This window comes from Myxocyprinus asiaticus, chromosome 19, assembly GCF_019703515.2.
Source record: "Myxocyprinus asiaticus isolate MX2 ecotype Aquarium Trade chromosome 19, UBuf_Myxa_2, whole genome shotgun sequence".
Taxonomy (NCBI): domain Eukaryota; kingdom Metazoa; phylum Chordata; class Actinopteri; order Cypriniformes; family Catostomidae; genus Myxocyprinus; species Myxocyprinus asiaticus.
This window is the reverse complement of record NC_059362.1, coordinates 36,048,116-36,072,185: the sequence shown is the minus strand read 5'-3', so window position 1 is coordinate 36,072,185 and position 24,070 is coordinate 36,048,116. Positions and strand designations below refer to the sequence as shown.

At 36.1% G+C, this 24,070-nt stretch overlaps 2 protein-coding genes across 2 annotated transcripts in view; one reads left to right on the top strand and one right to left on the bottom strand.

Moving 5' to 3' along the window:
* Positions 1-485: 485 nt before the first annotated feature.
* srp9 (signal recognition particle 9) lies at positions 486-1,711 on the bottom strand. Its single transcript, XM_051645021.1, has 3 exons — positions 1,510-1,711; positions 1,104-1,172; positions 486-1,019 (listed from the first exon to the last, which is right to left on the bottom strand). Exons 1-3 carry the CDS (start codon positions 1,579-1,581, stop codon positions 900-902), a joined length of 261 nt encoding a protein of 86 aa, XP_051500981.1. The 5' UTR covers positions 1,582-1,711; the 3' UTR covers positions 486-899.
* Positions 1,712-3,623: 1,912 nt separating this feature from the next.
* The window catches only part of enah (ENAH actin regulator), a 167,680-nt gene continuing 147,233 nt past the window's right edge, over positions 3,624-24,070 (top strand). Inside the window, exon 1 of the mRNA XM_051645213.1 lies at positions 3,624-3,941. Coding sequence (XP_051501173.1) covers positions 3,937-3,941 — 5 coding nt within the window. The 5' untranslated portion in view covers positions 3,624-3,936. The remainder of the gene's footprint in view (positions 3,942-24,070) is intronic.

Sequence of the window (24,070 nt, the reverse complement as noted above, 5' to 3'; positions counted from 1 at the left end):
TATAAAAAAAAAAAAAAAGAAATATGGATCTTTTCTGCATACTGCCATCAGACAGTACATAATTTACTTTTAAATCTCCCAGGTCAACATCATTTTACATGTAGTTTACTTTTTACTGTCTTTCTCAGGAGCCCAGTTAGATTAAGAGTCAATGCACTATACAATATATAAATGCACAAGAGCTTGCAAATGTATTCACATTCTAACTCTGATATTGCATGTGCTTCCCCCTCTGAAAACAACAACATGCATCAGAATCCAAATAGTTGTATTAATAAACTTATATAATTATTTTTTTAATTAAAGACTTGTTATAATTGCAACATGAAAAGTCCTGTCGGCTTGAGGATAATAAATTATGGTTAATCTCTTGGTAACTGTTCTAATAATAATAATAAAAAAAGTTCATTTATAGTAAAGATGCATATCATTAAAAAAGCATTTAACTTTTTATTTATTATTATTATTTTTTTTAAGAAAAAATGTAAAGGGGAAGAACAAATTTATTTAGGTTCATTGTACATACACTGTACACAAACTTCAGGCCTGGGATTTAATTTCCATCAGCTTTAGAAGAAATAAAGAAGGTCTTGGTTCAAAATATATTCCTTTGATGTTGATGCAGATAAAAACCACTTTTAGACCAAATGAAATAACACTAAAACAATGGTATAACCATTACTTGGTCAACCATAAACAAACACACAAATATCAGCCTCTTGTGGGAAGTTCTGCTACTTGCTCCATCCAAAATCCAAGCGAGAATGATTTGGACATTCTCAATATAGTCAAACATCAACCAAACATCTCCATCCTCCTGTAAATCTGCGTCTCTTAAAATCTGAGAGTCAGACTGTGTCACAAATAACTGTCCAACACTAAAAGGTCCTTTGATTCATTCAGTCCGTTTCCATGGCTCCACTGTGTGTCTCTTTAGAGACCATTAATCTCATCAATTTGCCGTGCAGTTTCTCAATCTTCTTCACATCTTGGGCCTGATCAGTCTTGTACTGTAAACACTGAGATAAAACTTAAAATCAAAATCACGTGGTCTACAAAAGGCACTTTTGTACAAACAGTACACTTTCAAGAGCCCAACTTACCACAGCATCATCAGTGACTTTCATACAGATGTTTCCATCGCAGTGTCGATATTTCAGAACTACCCTGACCTGAAACAACAACATAAACAACTCACAAACAAAGCTTTAAACATAAGGAGATACCCTCTGCAACAGAATGATTGAAGACATAATGGTTTTAGATAATTATATCAAGAGCAACAATACATCTCATGTTTGAATACTGCTGTCTTCGCTGTCTCAGAAAAAACATATATTAAACATATACTGACATATAAACCCACGTTCATGCATATATACGGCACAACTTATTATACAAACTGACTACATGTCGCATTAGCTCTGAAATACTCTTTATACTCTTTCAGCCATTTCAATGTAATGACAAAACTATGTGATCGTGATCTGTGCTAGTAGCCTACATTACCTTCATCGGGTCCGTCAAATAGAGTTTTTCAGCCGCTCGGGCAAACTCTTCCCATGTCTGATAATAAGGCATGATTTAGATATTAAACAAAAGTACGATATTTTATTAAATATAGGCAAATTTTGCGGCGTTTCAAGATACAGCTGTTTGAAGCAAAAACCCAGGTGGCCTAAAATATGGCCACGTTAATCAGAGAAAAACACACTCTGATTGGTCGGCAGCTGAGCTAACCAATAGGAAACATGCATACTGTTGCGTGGCCACTACGTTGCATTCTTGGTCGGATTTATCGGCCGTGATTGGTTCATAGAAATATGATGGCCCAGACGTGGTCAGGCACGATGGGAACATTTAAATTCTATTAAACTATTTTAACCAGCTCTTCATTGTGTATTTATAATTCAGTGACTTTTAAAGTTTCTCATTGGAATTATTTAGGTGTGGATTATTTTCTGCTGCTGATCGGTGCTGTGTTGTCGCTTCGTACCTGTTACTTTTTGCAGCGCTTATGAGGACGAACCAATCATAATAGTTTATGATTACTGTGATTATTGTGTTTTCAAAACAAATTTAAAGAGCCTGTAAGACAACATTCCGTTTTATGTGGAATTAACAAAGTTAAACAACTATTTAATGGTACAACGGCATTTAAAGTTTTACTGTACAACGACTTATTAATTGAATGCGGCCAACGTCTTTCTAGCAAGTCAGAACATTGGCTGGCATCTTGGAATACTTCGGGAAGCTATTTCCAGTCATGAAAGTGCAGCTGCTATCTGCTTGAATGGGGAAAGACTGAAATCTCCGAAATGATTGGTCAAGATTGCGATCAAAGATCATATTTCAAATCAGCAGTAAAATCCGACAACATTGGTATTATAAACTCTGCTTATTTACCTCAGATTACGCTAAAAAAAAGAAAAAAAGACGCATTTTTCATGTTTTATAGCTAATGCGCATGCGCTCTCTCGAGTTGATTGACAAGCTATGTCTGTATCTAAAAGATGATTGGCTCTTTTACTTGTAAGGCGGGACTTTCTTTCTAAATCTGTTGCTCTTTGGGCGTTCCAATTTCTATACCATTCATTTTAAAGAAGTGACCGGTCTCTGCTAAGTATTCTCGGATGCTGCTCAATGGAGGATTCGGCTTTCTGAGGCCCCACGCGCCCCCTGGTGGTAAACAACGTTTTGCCTCATAGGCAACGTTATTAGCCGGTAACATTTGCCACCCAGTGCTACCAAATAGGTAAAGACAGAAGATAAGTTAGTGTGTAAGTGTGTGCAAGCAAATAAAATACATACTTTGGTACTTGATACGACTTTTTAACTGACTCTGTCAGTTAACATTTTAGGTTATACTAGACCTGACTCAAACTTTTCCACTGCTGAGTCCATGCAATGTTAAATACAATGTATATTGTAAAAACAACAGCGTTGCTTTCATATAGTTATAAGTAGGAGAAGGCAATACAAGTATAGACCTTTTTCACACTTCGGGTTTTGGAACTCGGAAGTAAACTTTTGCAGGGTAAACTTCGACAGCGGTGATGAATGGGAGACCAAAGCAAATATTATTTTCATTTACACTTTTGCTCCAAGAGCAAAAGAAAAAGGCACTATTACATTTGAATGAATTTCCAGAAGAAGAAGAATAAAAAAAAATAATAATAATAAAAAAAAAAAAAAAAAGAGAGAGAGTGTGGTGGATTAAGACAGTAAAATGGGAGAAGATACCAAATTTACTGTCACTCTCTCTGCAGCTGTAGTAATTCAGTTTTTAAAAATATTTCCAGGGTAATATAACACAAAGCATACTGTTATAAACTTACATTATATATATATATATATATATATATATATATATATATATATATATATATATATATATATATATATAAAAGATAATATAAAAAAGTTTGCTAGATTTACGCTGCTAAATAAGGCGGAAACGTATCTCTCTATCTGTCTATCTATCTATCTATCTATCTATCGTGCTACGCTGCCATCTACTGGTATCAAACCTCCGTGGGGGCGCGGCCATCGAATCTGTGCGTCTCTTGCGTGATGACGTTCCTCAGTTTAGCTCTGCGTCGCTGCAGTGGCTGTTGCAGGGGATCCCAGTGGCACGTTATCGCTATTAGAAGATCAGACGCCTGGAAAAGCAAACAGAGAAATTAAATTCTCACTTAAATTTTTTTTTGTGGCAGTATCCACAAACGCCGATGCAATGCGATAGATTATGTAGATCGAGTTCTTTTTTTTTTTTTTTTTTTTACATTTACTTTTGTTTTTATTTTTTTACTTTGCGGGACACAAACTCTCTGGTTGTGCGGCGTTTCATTCATATCTAAAGTGACTTCCATCAAGCGCGAACTTTACAAACTCTCCGAAATTATATAACAGCGAATATATAGAGCGGAAACCACCATGAGGTAAGGAAAAAAAAAAGGATTTTATTCTCACTGCGCTTACATTCAAGATTGTGATATCAATATATAGGTGCTCTTTTTGTTTGGGGAAAATGTATTTTGGGCGCGCGTGCCATTTGCGCACTGCTTATAAATAATTCAGTTGCCCAACAATGTATATTGAATAGGTGCAATTCATGAAATAATGTGTTTTAGGCAAAAACATCTCTAACTGATAAAAATAGATAGAATGTTTAGTCAATTCATTTTCATTGGCCAGCATACCTACAGGGTACTTGGGTATGTGTGGGAATTAAGCTAATATGTGTTTATATCCCCATATGAAGTATCATGTTAGTAGGCAGTTGTTGCAATGCAGAATGACAGTGAGCTCGGGAGATCTTGTTTATATAAGATGCATCAGATAAGCGTAATTAAGCTTATGTGACATCTCTGAACTTATAGTAATCTGCTTTTATATTTAAAAATGAGCATATTGACTCATTTTAAAGGACATTGACAGTTTCGATTTTTTTTCTAGTCTTTTAGATGAATTTTTATACATTTTTAAAATGGGCTGTATAGTATTATTAAGAATAGTATAGTCAAATATGCTATTTGGACATAAATAGATGGTTTAATCAACTGCATTACATTTTGATTAAGATGTGTTTCCTATGATTGCTGAGCTGGTGAGAGCATGTGTTACAATGTTCAGCCCTTGCTTTGATTATCAGAACAACTAAGTGTTTCCTCCTACTCTCCCATTTAAGACACATGAAGAAAGGGCCAGCTGCTGGCAGCCTTCTGCACGAACAAGCTGCCTTTAAAACAGAGTTTTGATGAACCTTCCCCTCAGGAACAACTGCAGCTTGCATCCTGTATTAGATTAATCTCTCCTGTTTTACTTGGCCTGTCGTGGTATTACACAGTACAGCACCTCTGATGTATGTGGGTTGTCAAAAACAGGATTGTCTCCCACTTGGGAGGGCGATTGAGTGGAGGCGAGTGTTTCATGTTTGTTTGCCATAACAGGTGTGGTTTTTGTGATTTTTAGAGCCAGACTGTTCCCTCTTACTCATCACGACCATATGTTGGGAAATGTCAAGCTTTTAACTGTGTGACACAACCACAGGGTTACAATGGATACGAAATGAGCAGGAACCTGATTGAACTTTGAATGGATAAAATGCACTACCAGCCAAAGGTTTGGATGCATTTGACTGAATTAGTGTTTTTTTAATGTTGATAAAAAACATTTTGATCTAAAGCCTCATTCAATCCTTGAAATTAGTTAGCTATTAATTGGGTCTATATACATTTCTTTACAAAACTAAAGTTTTCATTGAAAAACATAGGCTAAATAAAATGGATGACATGGACTGGATACTGGAAAAAAATAAATAAAAAAAGCAGCCAGCAAGTGCCCAGCCAATGGAACTCCTTCAGAACTGTTTAAAAAGCATGAAGTAGGTTGAGAGGATGTCCTGAGTGTGTGTGGTTACTTTGAAGAATCTCAAATATAAAATAGTTTTGATTATTAGGCTACAACATTTGTATGGTCACTACATAATTCCCATACATCAAATTGTGTTTCTTCATAGTTTTAATTGCTCTGATATTATTCTAAAATGTGAAAAAAGTAATAATAAAGAATGAGATGTGTTTAAAATTTGATTGGTGATAGATGGTGGTACTTTGAGTAACTAACTTCATTCAGACTCATAAAAGGCTTGTTCCAGGGTGTCCGGAAGGCTAGGTCAATAACACTGTCTGGTTGTCTGTTTCTCTGTTTCTCTGTTTCATAGATCATGAAAGTGGTTTTAAGTTAGCTATAGATAGCCGAGCTGAATGGTGATTCACTGGACTTGAAATATGTGGGTCATGTGTCACTTTTTTACAACAATTTGTTATTTCTTTCATTGATGCATGTTAACTGAGGTCATTCAAAATCAACTTTTGTTTTTAAAACTTTTGTATCTTTTCAAAATGTTTAAAGTAATTCATGAAGTTTTTTTGGGTATTAAAATACTTTATAGTTTCCCTGCTTAATACATAGAGACCACTATAAGCAAGCCATTTGTAGGTTGATTCCTCCGAAAAGTTTACACTGTGGCGCTATCGAAACATTGCTCTGTTTGTTTAAGCATCCCAACCAGCCCGGGGGGCCTGGGTAGCTCAGCAAGTAAAGACGCTGACTACCACACCTGGCGTCGCAAGTTCGAATCCAGGGCATGCTGAGTGACTCCAGTCAGGCTTCCTTAGCAACCAATTGGCCCGGTTGCTAGGGTAGGTAGAGTCATGTTGGGTTAACCTCCTCGTGGTCGCTATAATATGGTTCTCGCTCTCGGTGGGGAGCGTGGTGTGTTGTGCGTGGATGCCGTGGAGAATAGTGTGGGCCTCCACACCTGCTACGTCTCCGCGGTAACGCGCTCAACAAGCCACTTGATAAGAAGTAACTGAGATTTGTCCTCTGCCACCCGGATTGAGGCGAGTCACTATGCCACCACAAGGACTTAGAGCTCATTGGGAATTGGGCATTCGGAATTGGGGAGAAAAGGGAAGCAAAAAAAAAAAAAAAGCATCCCAACTAGAGCCCGACCGATATGGGATTTTTGAGACCGATACCGATTTTAGAGAGGGCAAATTCACCAATTACTGATTTAGCGGCCGATATATTTAATTTTTGAGCTGGAATGAAAACAGACCTTTTCTATGTGGATTTTTCACCAATTTTGCACCAATATGACTATGCAAAGGTACTCAGAAGGCTGCTTTCTTAAACAAATATTTTTATCAAATAATATTTGACATTATTATTATACATGGTCAACAAATTCTAGAAATGAACACTGAGAAAATAAAGAATAAATAAAAATACAACAAATAGCTTAATAAACATCAGTATTGTTTGTTTAGTATAAGTCAATTGCTGACCATTAAAATAAAGAATAAATAAAATAAAATAAATGGCTAAATAAACATCAGTACTGTATGTTTAGTATCAGTCAAATGCTGACCATTAAAATAAAGAATAAATAAAAATAAAACAAATAGTTAAATAAACATCAGTACTACTGTTTAGTATCAGTCAAATGCTGACCATTAAAATAAAGAATAAATAAAAATAAAACAAATAGTTAAATAAACATCAGTACTACTGTTTAGTGTCAGTCAAATGCTGACCATTAAAATAAAGAATAAATAAAAATAAAATAAATAGCTAAATAAAAATCAGTGTTACTGTTTAGTATCAGTCAAATGCTGACTGTATTAATACTGCCGAGTCAAGATAAACAGCGGCAGTGGTGTTGCACCGTATTCTGCTATACAAGTTCAGGGGAAACTTTCCACGGTGGAAAACCAGACTTTTATATATTACATTTTATAAATGACACGACTGGAATTGTTCGGTTGAAGGGGGTACCAAACTGTGAATCCTGAACAAAACAGTTTGGTGAATACATGTTTACTCATTAGCTTCCACTCAGCTGACAACAATGAAAGTAGCTACGTGATTATCTAGTTAGCTATAAGCTTGTTGTCACGGAGAGTAAAAGACGGACGTTGTTTATTTTACTTGGCATTGTGTCTCACCAACTAGGTAACAACATAGCGTGAAATCAACACTCAACAGACACAATCCACCACCGCACTGTTGTCTGCTGAACTGCAAAAAGATGCTCTGATGTTTACCTTTCAATCTATAATATCGGCCGACCGATATATCGGTTGGGCACTAATCCCAACCAGCCCGAAATGGCAACTTCGGCTCAGCTAATGGTGTTAGTTTGGGGTGGGACTATCTGTTTTATGACCAATGGCAGATGGGGGAGTGTTTGGAAAACCTGTTTGGGAACAGTCATTATTTTTGCAGTTCCGTTTGCAATTACACACGTCACCTTTTAAGCATATTAAAATAAGGATCATCACTGTGTCTGCTCTTATTTTTAAACTCACTAGAAGCTTTCAGAGGTCATTTGAATTCATTAGTATGTCTTTGCTATATCTATCTGCCATTAAAAGGTCCTGAGCCAGTTCAGAATATTCATGGTTAGGCTAATCAGCACAGCATAATATGTGAGCACAATCGTGTTGGAGTGGCCATTTAAACTACTTATTCTTCTTCTGTAATTACTCTCTTTGGTAGAAATTATCTCTCTACCTCATCTGCCCCCCACTCCTAGCTCTCTATTACACCCTGTCACCCATTATATTGTCCATTTGATCTCATAAGTGTGCTCTGTCTGTGAAAAGTCTTTAGCTTTGACGTCGGTGGCACAAGTTCATCCTGTTCATTGATCTCTTTACTTACTGTAGACCCCACATTTAGTTTCTAAGGGAATTTAGTTAAAGAATAGAAATAAAGAATGCAAGTAAAATAGTGGTTGTAAATCACCATAGCCGTACTGATATTCAGTACAACAGCACAATTGCGAGTGTGATATTGGTATTAACAAGAAGTCATTGCGTAACTTGTATTAAGACAGTATATGGCTGGTTATTTGGTCTATTTTTGCTTTATCAACCGATTTCTCCATTTGTGACTGCATTTTCTTTGCTGCTGTTCCTAATTCAGTCACTTTGTGAGTTGATTACTTTTTGCTACATATGATCACATTCTGTAACAGCTCTCTGCAGCAGTGTGGACTTTGAATGAATAGATTCAGTGGCAAACATCAAGTTGAGTGATTCTGACTACTTGCATGCCTGCACCTCTCTCAAGACACTTTGTGGGCACTTGAAGGCCAATAAATATTCCAGAGTGTTTAAAATCGGTTTATAAATGGAATAGGTTTGATAGTGTCTTAGACACACCAATGAAACAGGAACTGTAGTGTAAGGACCAGGGATGTGCAAAAAAACTACCAATTTTCATAATCGACTAGTTGGTCAGTTGTTTGAACGACTAGTCAGTGTTATGGATAATGCATAATTAAGGCCCTGATATACTTCCAGAAAAGTTCTTCCTCGTTCTTTTCTCAGAGTCAAAAAGAAGTTCTAAACAGCTGAGCAACGGTATACTGTTTCCGAACATTCAGACACATGCCACACTGCTGTGGGAGGTGTTTAGAGGCGCATTTAAATATGGGGACGCAACAAGTAAAACCTTAACAGATGTGACATTAAAACGTGTTATCAATGACTTTATGCCTCATTCTATGAGTATAATTCACATAAGGTCAGTAAAAGAAGCTGTTTTAACCACTCGATGATGATTTAAAGTAATATACTGTATATGCATGTTTACTTCATCTTTTTTACATTCTGAATTAATGATGCTAATGTGCTAACACGCTATACATTGCCATAATATGTGCCGATTACACGGCCATAATATGTGCCGATTACACTCTTATTTTAATTTATGATGACACTGATACTACTGCAAAGATAAGTGTATGAAAGAGTGTTAATGGGCAGAAAAAAGACAAAAGAATGATGATAAGAGAGGCATATATTATTTGGAGCAGATGTGTGAATGGATTTCGCTGCAGATGGCACATGAGTGAATAGGCACTTAAGAGTTTGAGTAGACTTCATTCCTTTTGTAGACTAAATGAAAAAAAAAACGCTAAGCACAACGCTTAGACATGGTAACGAATGTATATTCAACAAATAAATAGGCTAAATAACTATAACATCATATTTCACAAAACCATCAAAGTAAGAAATAAGAAAGGCTCCAATACAGAGCGGCACAAAACTGCTTATGCACATCCTGAACGCTGAATTACACACTTGAGAAATGCATCTCTGATTAAAACCACCACCACTAAAAAAAATTAATGTTAGTAGTCAACCCCACTAATCATAGTCAGTTGTGGGACGACTAGTCAATTAGTCGACCACTCTGGCACATCCCTGTAAGTACTCCGTTAGTGTGTAGCACTGGCATTTTCCTCCCTATGTTCCTTTTGCCATATGCCTTGTTGACTTTACAATGTGGGTCTGTAAGTAAAGTTGAAGTCATAAGTTTACATTCACTTAGGTTGAAGTCATTAAAACTAATTTTTTAACCACTCCACAGATTTAATATTAGCAAACTACAGTTTTGGCAAGTCGTTTAGGACATCTACTTTGTGCTTAACACAAGTAATTTTTCCAACAATTGTTTACAGACAGATTGTTTTCCTTTTAATTGACTATATCACAATTCCAGTGGGTCAGAAGTTTACATACGCTGAGTTAACTGTGCCTGAAGCAGCTTGGAAAATTCCAAGCCTTTAGACATTTAGCCAATTAGCTTCTGATAGGAGGTGTACTGAATTGGAGGTGTACCTGTGGATATATTTTAAGGCCTACCTTCAAACTCAGTGCCTCTTTGCTTGACATCATGGGAAAATCAAAAGAAATCAGCAAAGACCTCAGAAAAAAAATTGTGGACGTCCACAAGTCTGATTCATCCTTGGGAGCAATGTCTGAAGGTACCACGTTCATCTGTACAAACAATAGCACGCAAGTATAAACACCATGGGACCACGAAGCCATCATACTGCTCAGGAAAGAGACACATTCTGTCTCTTTGAGATGAACATAGTTTGGTGCGAAAAGTGCAAATCAATCCCAGAACAACAGCAAATGAACTTGTGACAATGCTGGAGGAAACAGGTAACAAGTATCTATATCCACAGTAAAATTAGTCCTATATTGACATAACCTGAAAGGCTGCTCAGCAAGGAAGAAGCCACTGCTCTAAAACCACCATTAAAAAGCCAGACTACAGTTTGCAAGTGCACAAGGGGACAAAGATCTTACTTTTTGGAGAATGATGAGACAAAAAATTAACTGTATGGCCATAATGACCATCATTATGTTTGGAGGAAAAAGGGTGAAGCTTGCAAGCCGAAGAACACCATCCCGTGAAGCATGGGTGTGGCAGCATCATGTTGTGGGGGTGCTTTACAAAATAGATGGCATCATGAGGAATAAAAATTATGTGGATATATTGAAGCAAACTCTCAAAACATCAGCCATGATATTAAAGCTCGGTCGCAAATGGGTCTTCCAAATGGACAGTGACCCCAAGCATACCTTCAAAGGTGTGGCAAAATGGCTTAAGGGCAACAAAGTCAATGTATTGGAGCCATCACAAAGCCCTGACCTCAATCCGATAGAAAATTTGTGGGCAGAACTGAAAAAGCGTGTGCGAGCAAAAAGTTTGTAGAAGACTACCCAAAACATTTGACCCAAGTTAAACAATTTAAAGGCAATGCTACCAAATACAAACAAATTGTATGTGAACTTCTGACCCACTGGGAATGTAATGAAAGTAACAAAAGCTGAAATAAATAATTCTCTCTAACATTATTCTGACATTTCACATTCTTAAAATAAAGTAGTGATCCTAACTGACCTAAGACAGGTAATGTTTTCTACATTTAAATGTCAGGAATTGTGGAAAAACTGAGTTTAAATGTATTTGGCTAAGGTGTATGTAAAGTTCTGACTTCAACTGTAAGTGTTGAGAGGTAGCAGGAACTATGTATCTGCCGTGTGTTTTGTTTTACTTGGGGGTTTCTTTATTTTGCTCTTTTTTTTTTCCTTTAGCTATATTTTTATTACTCGTGCTGCAGTGCTTACAGTGAGCACCTGCTCGTATTCAGGGTAAACAACAGCCGTTGAGCCAGTATTTTGTAGCCTTGGCCTGAAAGGGACAAATAATCTCTCTCTTCTGAAGAAAATGATTTATCAACCTATCGCTTAACAATTGCATTTTAAAAAAATATTTTTTTTTTTACCTCAAACCAGTTGCATATGCTGCATCAACTGCAATTTGCTTGCTTTAATGAGGACCATGAACGTGTATTTTCAAGAATGTTCCCTGCTCCCATTTTCCAGAGTCTAAGTACGTTTATTTTTTATGATCGACCTATTTGAAAGTAATTTTGTAGCGCATCACCTTAACATGATGCATTTCATTTGGGAAAATAATTTATGGGCATCACGTGACCCAGCTCAAGTGCTTTTTCAAGTGGAGATGTCTCATACCAGTTGTGTTGCATCACAGCAGAGTAGATTTGGGAGTATGGGATTAGCTGGCAGAGATCAGTGTTGGAAAAGCCAATTCCATTGGATTAATAAACAAGAAAATTGCAGGAACGACACATGAGGTGGCATAACTAGCGGGTTTGTTTTGCTCATTCTTGGTCTTACTCAGAAACATAATGCAGTATGCATGGACGCCTAGAGCTACTCCATGAAAGGAACAATGCTGCAATTTTCCACCTCACATGAGGTCGTGTTAGTTAAATTTCAATCAATTGCCTGGCATTAATCATCAGCTCTGGGTGGAAAAATGATGGCGGTCATGTTGAGTTTTTTGACTTAAGTGATGTGTGAAAAAGGGCCTAGATAATATCTATCTATCAGTGGGCACACTTCTCGTAAGACTGAAACCAGGCTTAAGCGGGGAATGAGTTGCGGCTGGTAAAATTGCTGGTTATTTGCACGCGCTGACTTAATGCCAGATTCACTAAAGGAATTATGCAGATCAGGCAATGGCGCCATGCGCCCACAAACTCATTGCTGATTCTTTGCAATTCTGATTTTGTGGGCTGATTCTGAGCGCTCTACTGCGGAGGATTCAGCAGTCCACCGTGATCTGACACACTCTGCCTGGACAGCGACAACATCACCGTGATCCAGACACCTGAATCATCTCTTTAACTTGCCGAGGAAACCTTTTTAATTCAGTCAGTACTCTGGAAGAAATCTGAACGCAATTTTAACGTTTTTAGGAAAAATAGGTTTTAAAAACCTTTTATAGAATTCCTTACACATTTCTTACCATGGAAATAGCCATAGAAGCTGGCATGGCGTTAAAAACAAACAAACAAACAACAACAACATGCCGAGGTGCACTTGACTACACCACACATCTGTACTTCGCCATCATTTGATGAATTTGTGCTGATGTTATCAATAGTAATGAAGGGGAGCTTGTTATTAAAACAGGTTTGACATCTGTGGTGTAGGTTCACAAAAGCCAACACAGATTAAAAAATTTAATCTGCAAACTGTGTCGCACAATGAAAATCACTTGTGGTAATGCAAACAATCTGTTTTAACACCTTAAAATGAAGTACGCTAAAGAAAATTATGAAAGCCAAAAGATGCGCTCCACATTAAGTTCATAATTTTTTTCCCCCCAAGAAGTTATAAATATATTTTGAAATGTATTTTCTGCAAAACATTTTACTTTGCTTTGAAAAGATCTTGAGTTTCTTGAGGAAGTAATAATATTGGTCAACAACATATTAGACTGAAATTTGGCATAATGTGAAATTTAGTATTATGGTAAGGTTGATTTAAAACCAAGTGTTTATTTTGAACTTTGTCAAGTTCTAAATAAAGAGGAAATAATATATGAGGAAGTAGTTTTAATTTAAAAGATATTTATTTCACTGACTAGATTTTCCAAAAAATAGGCATTAAAATGTGGTTATTATCTTAACCGATTTTTATTGGTTTTCCAGTAAAAAAAAATGACTATCGCGAAATATATTGTTATCGTGATTACTCATATCGTGGTATAAGATTTTGGTCATATCGCCCACCCCTATGTTAAATAAATATCAATTGAATGGTATTTTTTGTTCCCTTTAAGTTTTAAAATTAATATTTTCACAGTGTACCATGTTAGAAGGTTCCCTGTATTTTTGTTTATCTTTTGTACAATAAGCAATTTCAGTACTATGTTAGTGAAATTTTTGGTCCTGAAGCAAAACCAGTTGAGAACCACTGCCCTCGGAGAACATAGACTTCAAGGATCCCTTTCCACCTGTCTAACACACAGACTTTTGGCACTCAACCCAAGCTCCTGAGGATCCATATCTTTCGTTTAGGACACCTGCATGACTGGAGATTTTGTTGCACATGTATTGCTTTGTTGGCTTCTGGCCGCATCCCTATCAACAACCACACAAGCTACTACTCACTCAAGCTGCTGCTGCTCTCCCGCTTAACTCTATTCAGCTAGATGGACAAAAGTGAAGCCAACCAACCAACAAGAGCACTAATGTTTGCATTCCGCTCGTAAGCAATGGTTTTCCACTAGAGATAGAGGAAAAATCGAGTATTCAAAAATATTTTACCACATGATACAGTGTTCTAACACCAAAAATCCTCTGTACAGCTGAATTACAAGGGTTTTCGTGTAATAAACACACTGGAACCAAGGTACTATTTTTCTTGCATAATTTGTTTGTCTGACACTAATGTGCCTACAACATGATCACATGGGAAGTGTGCATGTTAGTTCCGAAAGTTATAGTACCCTAGGATTGGACACATAATGCTGACTCAATGACAAGCGGCATCTCCCATCAGACATTTTTGGATCTACTCATGCGTGTTTACCTTCCTTTGTGCCATGACTGGAAGTGTGTTACGTCGGCAATGTGTGAGACCTGGGTTTGGATCCCTCGTTGAAACCAGGAAGTAATCGTGTTCTCCCAATCAGTGACGCATGCTATTTAGAGGTTGCATTTTTCCCTCTTATGTTAAAATTTTACTCCACTGATGGTTAGGTTTGGATTGGGGGGGTACAGTTTAAATATGCATTCCTCTTCAATGTATTACAGCATGTACAGCTGAAAACAATTTGCTTTACAACTTCTCACTTTTGGTGCCCCTCTGTGGACATTTAACCCAGAAAATGGAGCTCACAGATCGATTTTAGCTAAAAAAAATTTCACTGTGAGATGAGTCTGTGGTCTACGCTACTTCTATGGTTCTACTCTAAAGGAAAGCATGAAGTTTAACACTTATTGTACAAAGCTCCGAAGTCCAAAGAAGATGAATGAGAAACAAGTGCATAAACAATTGCAATATTTCACAATTTTGATTTGCAGTATTTTACAAACATAAAGAATTGCAATATTATTGTTAAACGACCCAGATAATGATATTGGATTGACATGTTCTTGCTGATTTCCACAATGCTATTAAACGTATAATTCAACAAAATCTCCAAGGAGAAGTTAGGCAGAACGTTTGGCCTCAGTCACCATTCACTTTCTATGTATGGAAAAAGATGCAATAAACTGAATGGTGACATTCAGCCTTCTGGTTTTGTATTCTTATGGGTTTGGAACAACATAAAGGTGAGTAAATTATGACAGAATTTAAATTGTTTTGGTCAACTATCCCTTTAAAGTCTTATCACTTTGAACTGATACAGCATCTGACTTAAAGATGACATGTTTTGTGTGTGTGTGGGTGCGTTTGGTTTAGAAAACTAGCCAGAGACCCTCATCTTGTTTTCAAGATGGCAAGGAACACAGCGAAATAGTAAGTTGAGGATTCGTTACTGTCGTCCAACAGCAGCTTTTCTATCCCCATCCCTGTGTTTGTGAAGTCGTTCCTGTAGCTGTAGGAACCGCTGTTCGGCAAGCAACTTTCCCTTTAGGCTGCTTCTGTCACTATTAACAGAATGCTTTACAATGTGAAGTTTGGGTTTGTGAGAAGCTTAAGGGGCAGCGCATGGTGCTTGCATTTCACCGTGCGGAGGAGGACACTGATAATTACTCTAATGTGTAGAGTGTTGAAACAGCTGTGAATGTTATCACAACACAGAATTCTGATGAGTTTGCACAGTCTATGTAAAAAAAGACTGTAATGTGGTAGGAAGCCTCGGATAAGACTCATGCATTTATCAGCCAATATAAACCCTCTGACCTGCAAAGATTTATTAATAGCAGAGCTCACTAAGTCAAGCACCACTATTACTATAGCTTATACTCGGGTTAGTGGTTTGTTCAAATCCATGAGCTTAAGCATTAAACATTGGAGTGTAACTCAACTTGCACCGTATGTGCTACGGACATGCACGATAACTCAAATCACATGACATGTTGTGGATGGTTTGCTTCAGGCTTCCCATAGAATTTAAAGATATTCCCAAGACATTGGATGATGGACCCAAGCATATCTAGAATATTATAATGACTTGGGGGTGGGCGTTTTTTACTTGGGCCACTCAGCAACCACCCAGAATTCCCTAGCAACCGCATAGCAACGTGTTAGTTATCGCATGCTATCTTACTATAGTTTCAACTGGAATTGGAAATCTGTAACAAAGGTTGCTATGTTATGATTTGTTTCGGAGCTGGTTGGTGTGGATCTCACTTGATTTTGATGCACTATGTACTAGTATTAAAAAATGTATCCAAAGCTGCACAATTGATGACAGCATTGAAGGTTGAGAGGCAATCAGTCTGCATTCCTTGTTGCCTGGCCCCAATGCCCTATATTGTAGAGCCCTGCTATTGTGAATAAAACATTTGTCTTTTGTGTATGCAACAATAGTGCTAGACCCTGAAACTGGATTGTTGTACACTGGCTGCAAAACCTTCTCTGGTGTTCTGGCTGTGTAAAAAACAGAACAGAAACAGATGGTTTCTCCTAGTGTGGATCAGTGTAGCGGAGTTGGATGAGATGCTGATATATACCCCACTGTCATTTGTCATTTGCAGAAAAAAAAAATGACCCTCTTGAACACATACAAAGTTTAATTCTTGGATATTCTACCCCTCTATAGGGCTGTGTGATTATTGAATATTAACGATTATTTTACTGGTGATAAAAAAAGATTAAGCAACATTATGAATTTCGCAATGATTTTAATGTGATTTTTATTTGGCCTTAAGGTTCACTAAAGAGTGTGCCATTTGTCTAATTTCCATGTTTCGCAACTTGTATGGAAATGTTAAGACAGTTGTTTTAATATATATATATATATATAGGCTAATACTGTTATTTAATTTGATACTGTGCAAACAATGTTTTACAAAAATATTTGTTTTAAGATGGTTTTATATATATATTTGGAATGCCCAATTCTCAATGCGCTCTACGTCCTCATGGTGGCGTAGTGACTCGCCTCAATCTGGGTGACGGAGGGCGAATCTGAAAATCGGAAAACATCCTATCTGCCAACAACCAAGAAAAACTGTGTCCAGGTGTAACTAGGAGAACTGGTGCTGTTTTGAAGGCAAAGGTGGTCGCACCAAATATTGATTTTATGTTTAATGGACATAAAATAATGGCATTATTTTGGCAGACAAGTGCCTAAAACTTTTGCACAGTACTGTATATTGAATTTGTGGCAGACAAGTAAAGCATTGATTGGACAATACAAAAAGTGGCTTTAGAAGTCAGTATATATTTGTTTGATCCCCATATCATTGAACAAGCCTAAAGTCAACAGTAGGGCTGCAACTAACGATTATTTTGATGATCGATTAATCTAACGATTATTAGAATGATTATTCGCCGATTATTGCATCATTGATCATTAGCTCTTAACTGACTATCCGGCTTGTGCCCCAACTTAAAAGGTTGTATTAAGCATGCATGCTAACAATATAGAGGACAAAAGCATCTTTTAAAAATACCTCTAAATGACATTCACTGAATTAAAGGGAAAAATACTTTTGTTTTGTTCAGAAAAAAAAAAAAAATCACTGCAAAAAATCCTATTGTTATCAAGTGTTTTTGTCTTGTTTTCCATTTAAAACTGTCTAAAAATACATTTACTTGAGAAGCAAAATATAAGATATTTAGACTTGCTTTAAGAGACAAATATAAGTGTATTTTGTATTTAAGTGTATTTTTTTCACTTTGTTATTTTTCTGCGAGTGCAGTAAAGACAAAATATATTCAAGATCTGTTCTCTAAAAGCAAGTCTAAATATCGTATATGCTGCTTCTCAGGTGAATGCATCATTTTTAAAGGATTTTTAGATATTTAAATATATTTATTTTTAATATTATATTCAACATTCTCCAATATTTTTTTTTATTCTGCAGTATAGCTGCTAAAGTAAATGTACGTTGTTTTAAATGAGTTTTAGATATAATTTTTAGTCAAAACAAAAACAAATCAAAAATGTATTTTGTTGCAGTGTATAATGGGGTGAAGACTACCCTCTCAAACCTTTTTGTTCACTTCAATCCATCTTTAACTCGCACAAAAAAACAAAAACAAAAAAAAACTCTCTTATTAATAAAGCTGTGTATTGCCAATTTTCTTCATGATAAGAAATGCACAGTGACACATATATTATGATTCAGTAAGTCGCAAGCCATCACGTTATAATCTAGCTGCATTAAGCATGCATGCTCGAGGGATGAGCGTCCGCGCGACAGAGTGTGCCTCAATCTCTAATGTCCCGTTAGATCGGGACATTTGCACAACTCATAGAAGAGGCGCTGACCGCACAGAGAAATGACAGTTTCAGAGTTTGTAGTTATTTACATGGCCTGCTTCCTTATTATTTGAACTTTAATAAAGCTATAATGCATTAAATATTATTGCAGTAAAGGTGTAACTCCGGGGTGTTTCCTTTCCTTGCTCAACACGCAAGTTTTGCTTCAGGCAGAGCAGCAGCTCCAGCTCTGCTTATTCCACAACGAGAGTGCTTCTGTATTTACTTATTTGGTATTTTTGTATAATTCCCTCATACTTTGCGATCTACATCACCTGAAGCTGTTTGGAAAGTTTAGAGTGCATCTGGACTGTGAACTGTGTATTTCTTCCTCTACTCAGTCAGGCGCGATCTGCAGTCCTGCTCTCACATGTCATCATTAGAGTTTAATGTGATTTCATTTTACGTTAAATGAGATCAAATGACTATTCGACAATGAAAAATGTTTGACAATTTTTTATTGTCAACGTTGTCGATAATGTCGACTACTCATTTCAGCCTAATCCATTTTGCAGTTGAGTTGGTCAATCAGTCCTGCGTCTTGCGTTTTTTTTTTTGTCTGTGATGTTTTTAACTGTTGGTCTATGGACATATGCGTCAGATGGATGCTTTTAGAGCTTATCACTCAATTAGCATCGAACACCTCATAAAACTGTTTTTAGGATGCTGTGTCAAGTAAAAAGTAGTTACAATTTTGATAATCACATCTCGAGATACATGCATTCTGCTGTGCTTTGTCCAGCTGTCAAGAACTAAGGATGTTCCGATATAATTTTGAGTATGAGTACAGTTACTTTTTTTTTTATACCTGTTGTTTTTTTTTTTTTTGTTTTTTTTTTCTGAATTCAATATCAGCAGTTTTTCAATTTTATCATAAATTGTGTTTAAATGCATTAAAACTTTAATCAAATTAAAGTATAACAATTAATTTTCAACATGAAATTGTATTATTTTTTATCAAATGAAGTGATTTTATACAGAACCTCACAGCACAATGCTAAATACAACATTGGAGTTATTTTTGTCAAATAAAGTGCTGCATAATAGAGCATCACAGATATGAGATATTGCTTAAATATAATACAGTTACTATTATTATTATTATTATTATTATTATTATTTGTAGTAGTATAACAGTGAATATTACATAACTATATAGTAGTGATCTATTTCTGTCATACTTTTTTCATTTAAAGTGAGCTTTTATTTTGGCGGAGCTTTTATTTTGATTTAATTTTCTGTGTTGTAAGACCAAGGAGCTCTGACGTAATGACGGCAGATTACCAATCCGGAAAAGCAGGTCGCTATGTGAATCACAGTAATTATTAAACTGCAAAAGGCTACTATATAAATAAATAAATAAATATGTAGTCTGTATATGACTCATGCTAAAAAGTGCATTAGCGCTCTGCCTGCTGTCATCTGCTACAAACAGAGCATGCAATGCACATAATTGTGTTTTCCATGTATGAGCCAGGGATCTCTAAAGATATGAACAGTTTGTGTGTCTATACCTGCACAACACCGGCTCCACACATTCATAAGCACTCACATTTAAAATGCTGCACGTGCAAACGATCTATTTATCTCATTAAATCACAGCTTTTACTGTTAAATTATCTCACTAGGACATGATTTGATGTTAATCTGTGCGCTGAATGTTTACATAATGACATTCGTACGTCAGATGGTATCGGTTTTTGGTATCGAAGCATTTTTACGAGTACTGGTATATGAGCGCGGTATCGGACTTGATTCCGATACCAGTATTGGTACTTACAGCATCCTTTCATGAACGCATCCTGTGTGACCGGGTCTCATTCTGTGGCATCGCTTGTGAGGTTTGTTGAGGCTTGCTGACTGCCCCCAACTGACTAGGCTTGTAAAAACACAAAGTTACATGTACTTTACATGTATGCAAACTTGAATTATGCAGATGGTAGGAAAATACATACTTTTTTATGGATTTTACATATGGGTCAGGGAGCGTGAATAATTACGTACATTTTTTTTAACATGTTTTTTAACAGTCGTACCGAATTAACATGTTAAATCGACAGCCCTAATTATAATGTTTTAGTAAAAAGTATTTAAGTAAATATTGCTGTTTATTACTACATATTGTTGTTTACCAGTATACCACTAAGTAAATGAATAACAGTCTTGATTAACAGTTTAACTAGATTTGTACTTCATTTTACTTTTTGCATAACACATTTTAAATTTACACTACAACAATAGAATTTGCTTAATTATGGTTCCTCTGGTATAAAAAAAAACAAACTTTGATGTCATTTCAGATCAAATACATATACAAATACAAGCTTAAAAATATTGATTTGTTTTTTGCTATATCACCCAATATACTTCTTTCTTTATGGGTGGGTGGAAAAGGCAGATATAATATTTCCTTTATGATTTTTTGTTGTTGTTTTGTTTCATCAATGTGAGCTTGTGGCAAAACTAAGAGCATGATTTGTGGCAGACATATTTTTCTAATCCCTCTTTGTGCCCTTTTATCAATTCAAGCTTGAATGTAAAGGATACATCAGCATTGCCCATTTACTCTGCCACTGCTAAGAAGCTTCACATGATCCTTCTGCCTAGATGCCATGCTACAGCTCTGTGTCATTCCATGTGCAGCTGAAAGAACCGTGAGCACAGCCCTAATCCAGCTGCATGATTGAACCCAGCCGCCTGTGTGCCTTCTGCCTGCCTCAAGCTGTGCCATTCACATCACCCAACAAAAAAACAGACACAAAAAAACAGCATCTCAACTGACAGCACAATATCCTAATCAGACTCACTGAGCTTATGGCACAGCTTGCTTATCAAAGCAGTGATTCAAATAAAAAAAAATGTGGCCCTGGTTAGTAGCATTTTTTTATTTTTGTGTAATAATGGACTGGTTTCACATCCTCATGTCTAAATAAAAGTGCTGTAACTGAGTATTGACTTGGTTTCTTGTAGATTGTTATTATCAGAACGTCTGTTGTGTATAATATCACTATGTTTTTGTCGAAGCAAAGTTTTAGACTTTATGGTGTTTTTGCTCCCTTTCCATGATGTTTAGAACCTTTATGAACAGAAACAGGAACGGTGTGTTTTTACTGGAGCCCAGTACTGTAATTTGATGTTCTGTGCAGTAATTTCAGCACTTTACTACAGCTAAGGTATTGAGCTGACAATACCTTAAATCAGGCTTATTCAACTGGCAACCCCGTTTGAAATGTTCAGTGGCCCGTGTGAGGTTGTCTTAGGGGCTGTTCACACCAAACACTTTTTGTGTTTGATCGCGCTGTTTATCAATTGTTTTAATGTGTAAACTTGTGCTAGACAGATGTCGCGCCAGGTCTCTGTGTTTTTACAGTGTCTCGTGGATAAGCGCCGCGATTTTAGACGCTTTCAGAGGTTGCGTTAAAAATAATCCATAATGACATAATGGGAAGATTAAAGTACTAAAATCATGGTTGACTGACGAGCGTGTGTTCGGAGAAACAGAAACGTTCTATTCGTTAATTTGGCCAAGAAATTCGATTTTCGATTTGAAGTCAAAAGTTTAAATCAGTGCATCTATAACAAACTTCACTCTTATTGTTCAATAACATTTTAGCATCAGTCTAATTTTACTCCCATTTTAAAGCACTTTTTAGTTGATTTTTTTGTTTTATTATTATTATTATTATTATTTATTTTTTTTCAAAATGTCCTGCTGGAAAGAAAAAAAATCTCTTTTACTTAGAGTGAACAAATATTATAGGCCTTTATAACAAAATATCTGATACAAGCTTTATGTTAACAAAATATTCTGGCTTGGCCTACATGCCCCAGAGATTTTTTTCCATCTGGCCCACTTGTCTTTGAAGTTGAATAGCCCTGCCTTAAATCATAGCTGTTGGAAGGAAATTTGTTTTCATAAGAAATGTTTGTTCCAGTAAAACTGTCATCAGTTCCTGTGTGAATGTCCATTGACCCTTGACCTCTAGCCTGCCTGCAGAAAATTCTTCCAAAACTTGGATTTTTTACCTTTATAATGGAATTTTCCCATTGTTTTCTCAGGAGAATTTCACTAAATCAGGATGGTATTGAATGGTCAGCAGAGGAGTAAACACAAATTGTCCTAAACTGGTACAGATGCTTAAGCCTGTGGTGATTTACATTGTTGACCAGTGGGCAGAAACGAGCATGTGTTAGCCCTGGGCTTAAACACCATTATTGCAACAGATGAAGTGACTGAGAAATGCAGAGCTTATGGGCATGGTTGTGCGATAGCATTTGCCATGAGCTCCTAGGTTGTTAAGCATTGATATGCTTATGTAAAAGCCACATAGCGTTATTTCAGCTCCATTTGAAAAAGAAATGGTGTTTAATTGTCGAATTCCTGGTGAAGAGCTGCACTACCCATAATTTATAAACAGAGCTCCACCAATCAGAGAAGTCGCTGTTACTGTGAAAACTACAAGAGATTTGTTCAGCAGGGACATCAATTTGTAGGTGAAACTGGAAGGCTAATTCACCATGGGTTCCCTCAGGAATTACCTGTGGGATTTTATTATGGGATTTTTCAGTCTGAGTAAAATAAGGTCTGTGGTAAACATTACTTGACGATACTTGGACATTTTGTTCTTCAAAATAAATTACACACTTTCATACCTCAAACATGAATTTTGAAGCTGCCGTGTTTAAAAAACAAAAAAACAAAAAAAGTTTTTGCTAATAGGTTGCTAAATAAGGACATTTATCTATATTTGGAATATTTTGTACGTTTTAAATGTATTTTATACTTACAAGTCTGGTTGTATATAGGGCTGGGCGATATGGCTTAAGAAATTATTTCTCTATTTTTCCTCATTGTCGATATTCTATATATATCTTGATAATTATGTGTTTGCTCTGAAATAGCATAAGTGTTGTTTTTTTTTTCAGAAGAACATTAATCTAAACAGCCATTGTAGCCAAGTAGAATTAATATTTCAAAGACATTAAATAAACATCTTTTTAAAAACGACAAAGGCATGTTTTTCACTAAGTTAACACAAGGGAGAGTAAAATGTAATCCTTTTCACTGATTTGCATGTTTATGCTTATATTTAACATACATTTAATAAAAGCTTAATAAAAATCATATTTACCTTAATATATTTTTACTTTGTGGATGAACATGGTGTGCAAAAACTACTTCACTTTTTTTTGCAAACTAGATGAATATTGCATCATACTAAATTATTACTGTGGAACCCAGTCAAGTTTACTATTATAATATACTGAATTATTATTATTTTCAGGATAAAATTTGTGAAAGATAAAATAATATATTTCTGTCCTATTTACTTCACCCTAAACTGGGGTTTTTATTTTGACACTGCAAGTGCAGTCATGTTTATGTCACCTTCACCAGGAGCTTTTAATATGAAACGGGAAGTGCAATATTTTTTGACAGTTATGAGTTTTGCATCTTGAGAACCACTGTCAAACTCTCCTTTACTGTTCTGCATTTGTAGATTTTTATATAACTTTTATAGCAGTTACTAATATTTGGAATTGCACTAATGCTTGAACCTGCAGTACTTCACAATGCATGTGAACTGCCCTAAAAACATGAGCCCCTGCTGCGCGTGCTCAGAACTGCACATCGCCGGTTCATTCTGAATCGCACACAGACCATGTGTATCTGTCTTTAATCGCAGCCTTTGGCAGTTAAATAATCATATATGATCATATCGCCATTTTGATGTTGTTTTGATTGATTATACAGCCCTGAAGGATCGTGAAATTAGTCTACTGATGCACTCTATTAAACTTTCATTTGCCAAATGAAAGGCTCATTAAAATTATCGCAATATTCACGATATTGTTGAATTTTATATCGTCAGCAAAATTTTCGAGATTATATTGTGGATATTCAATGTATCGCCCAGCCCTAGTTGTATATTGTTTATTG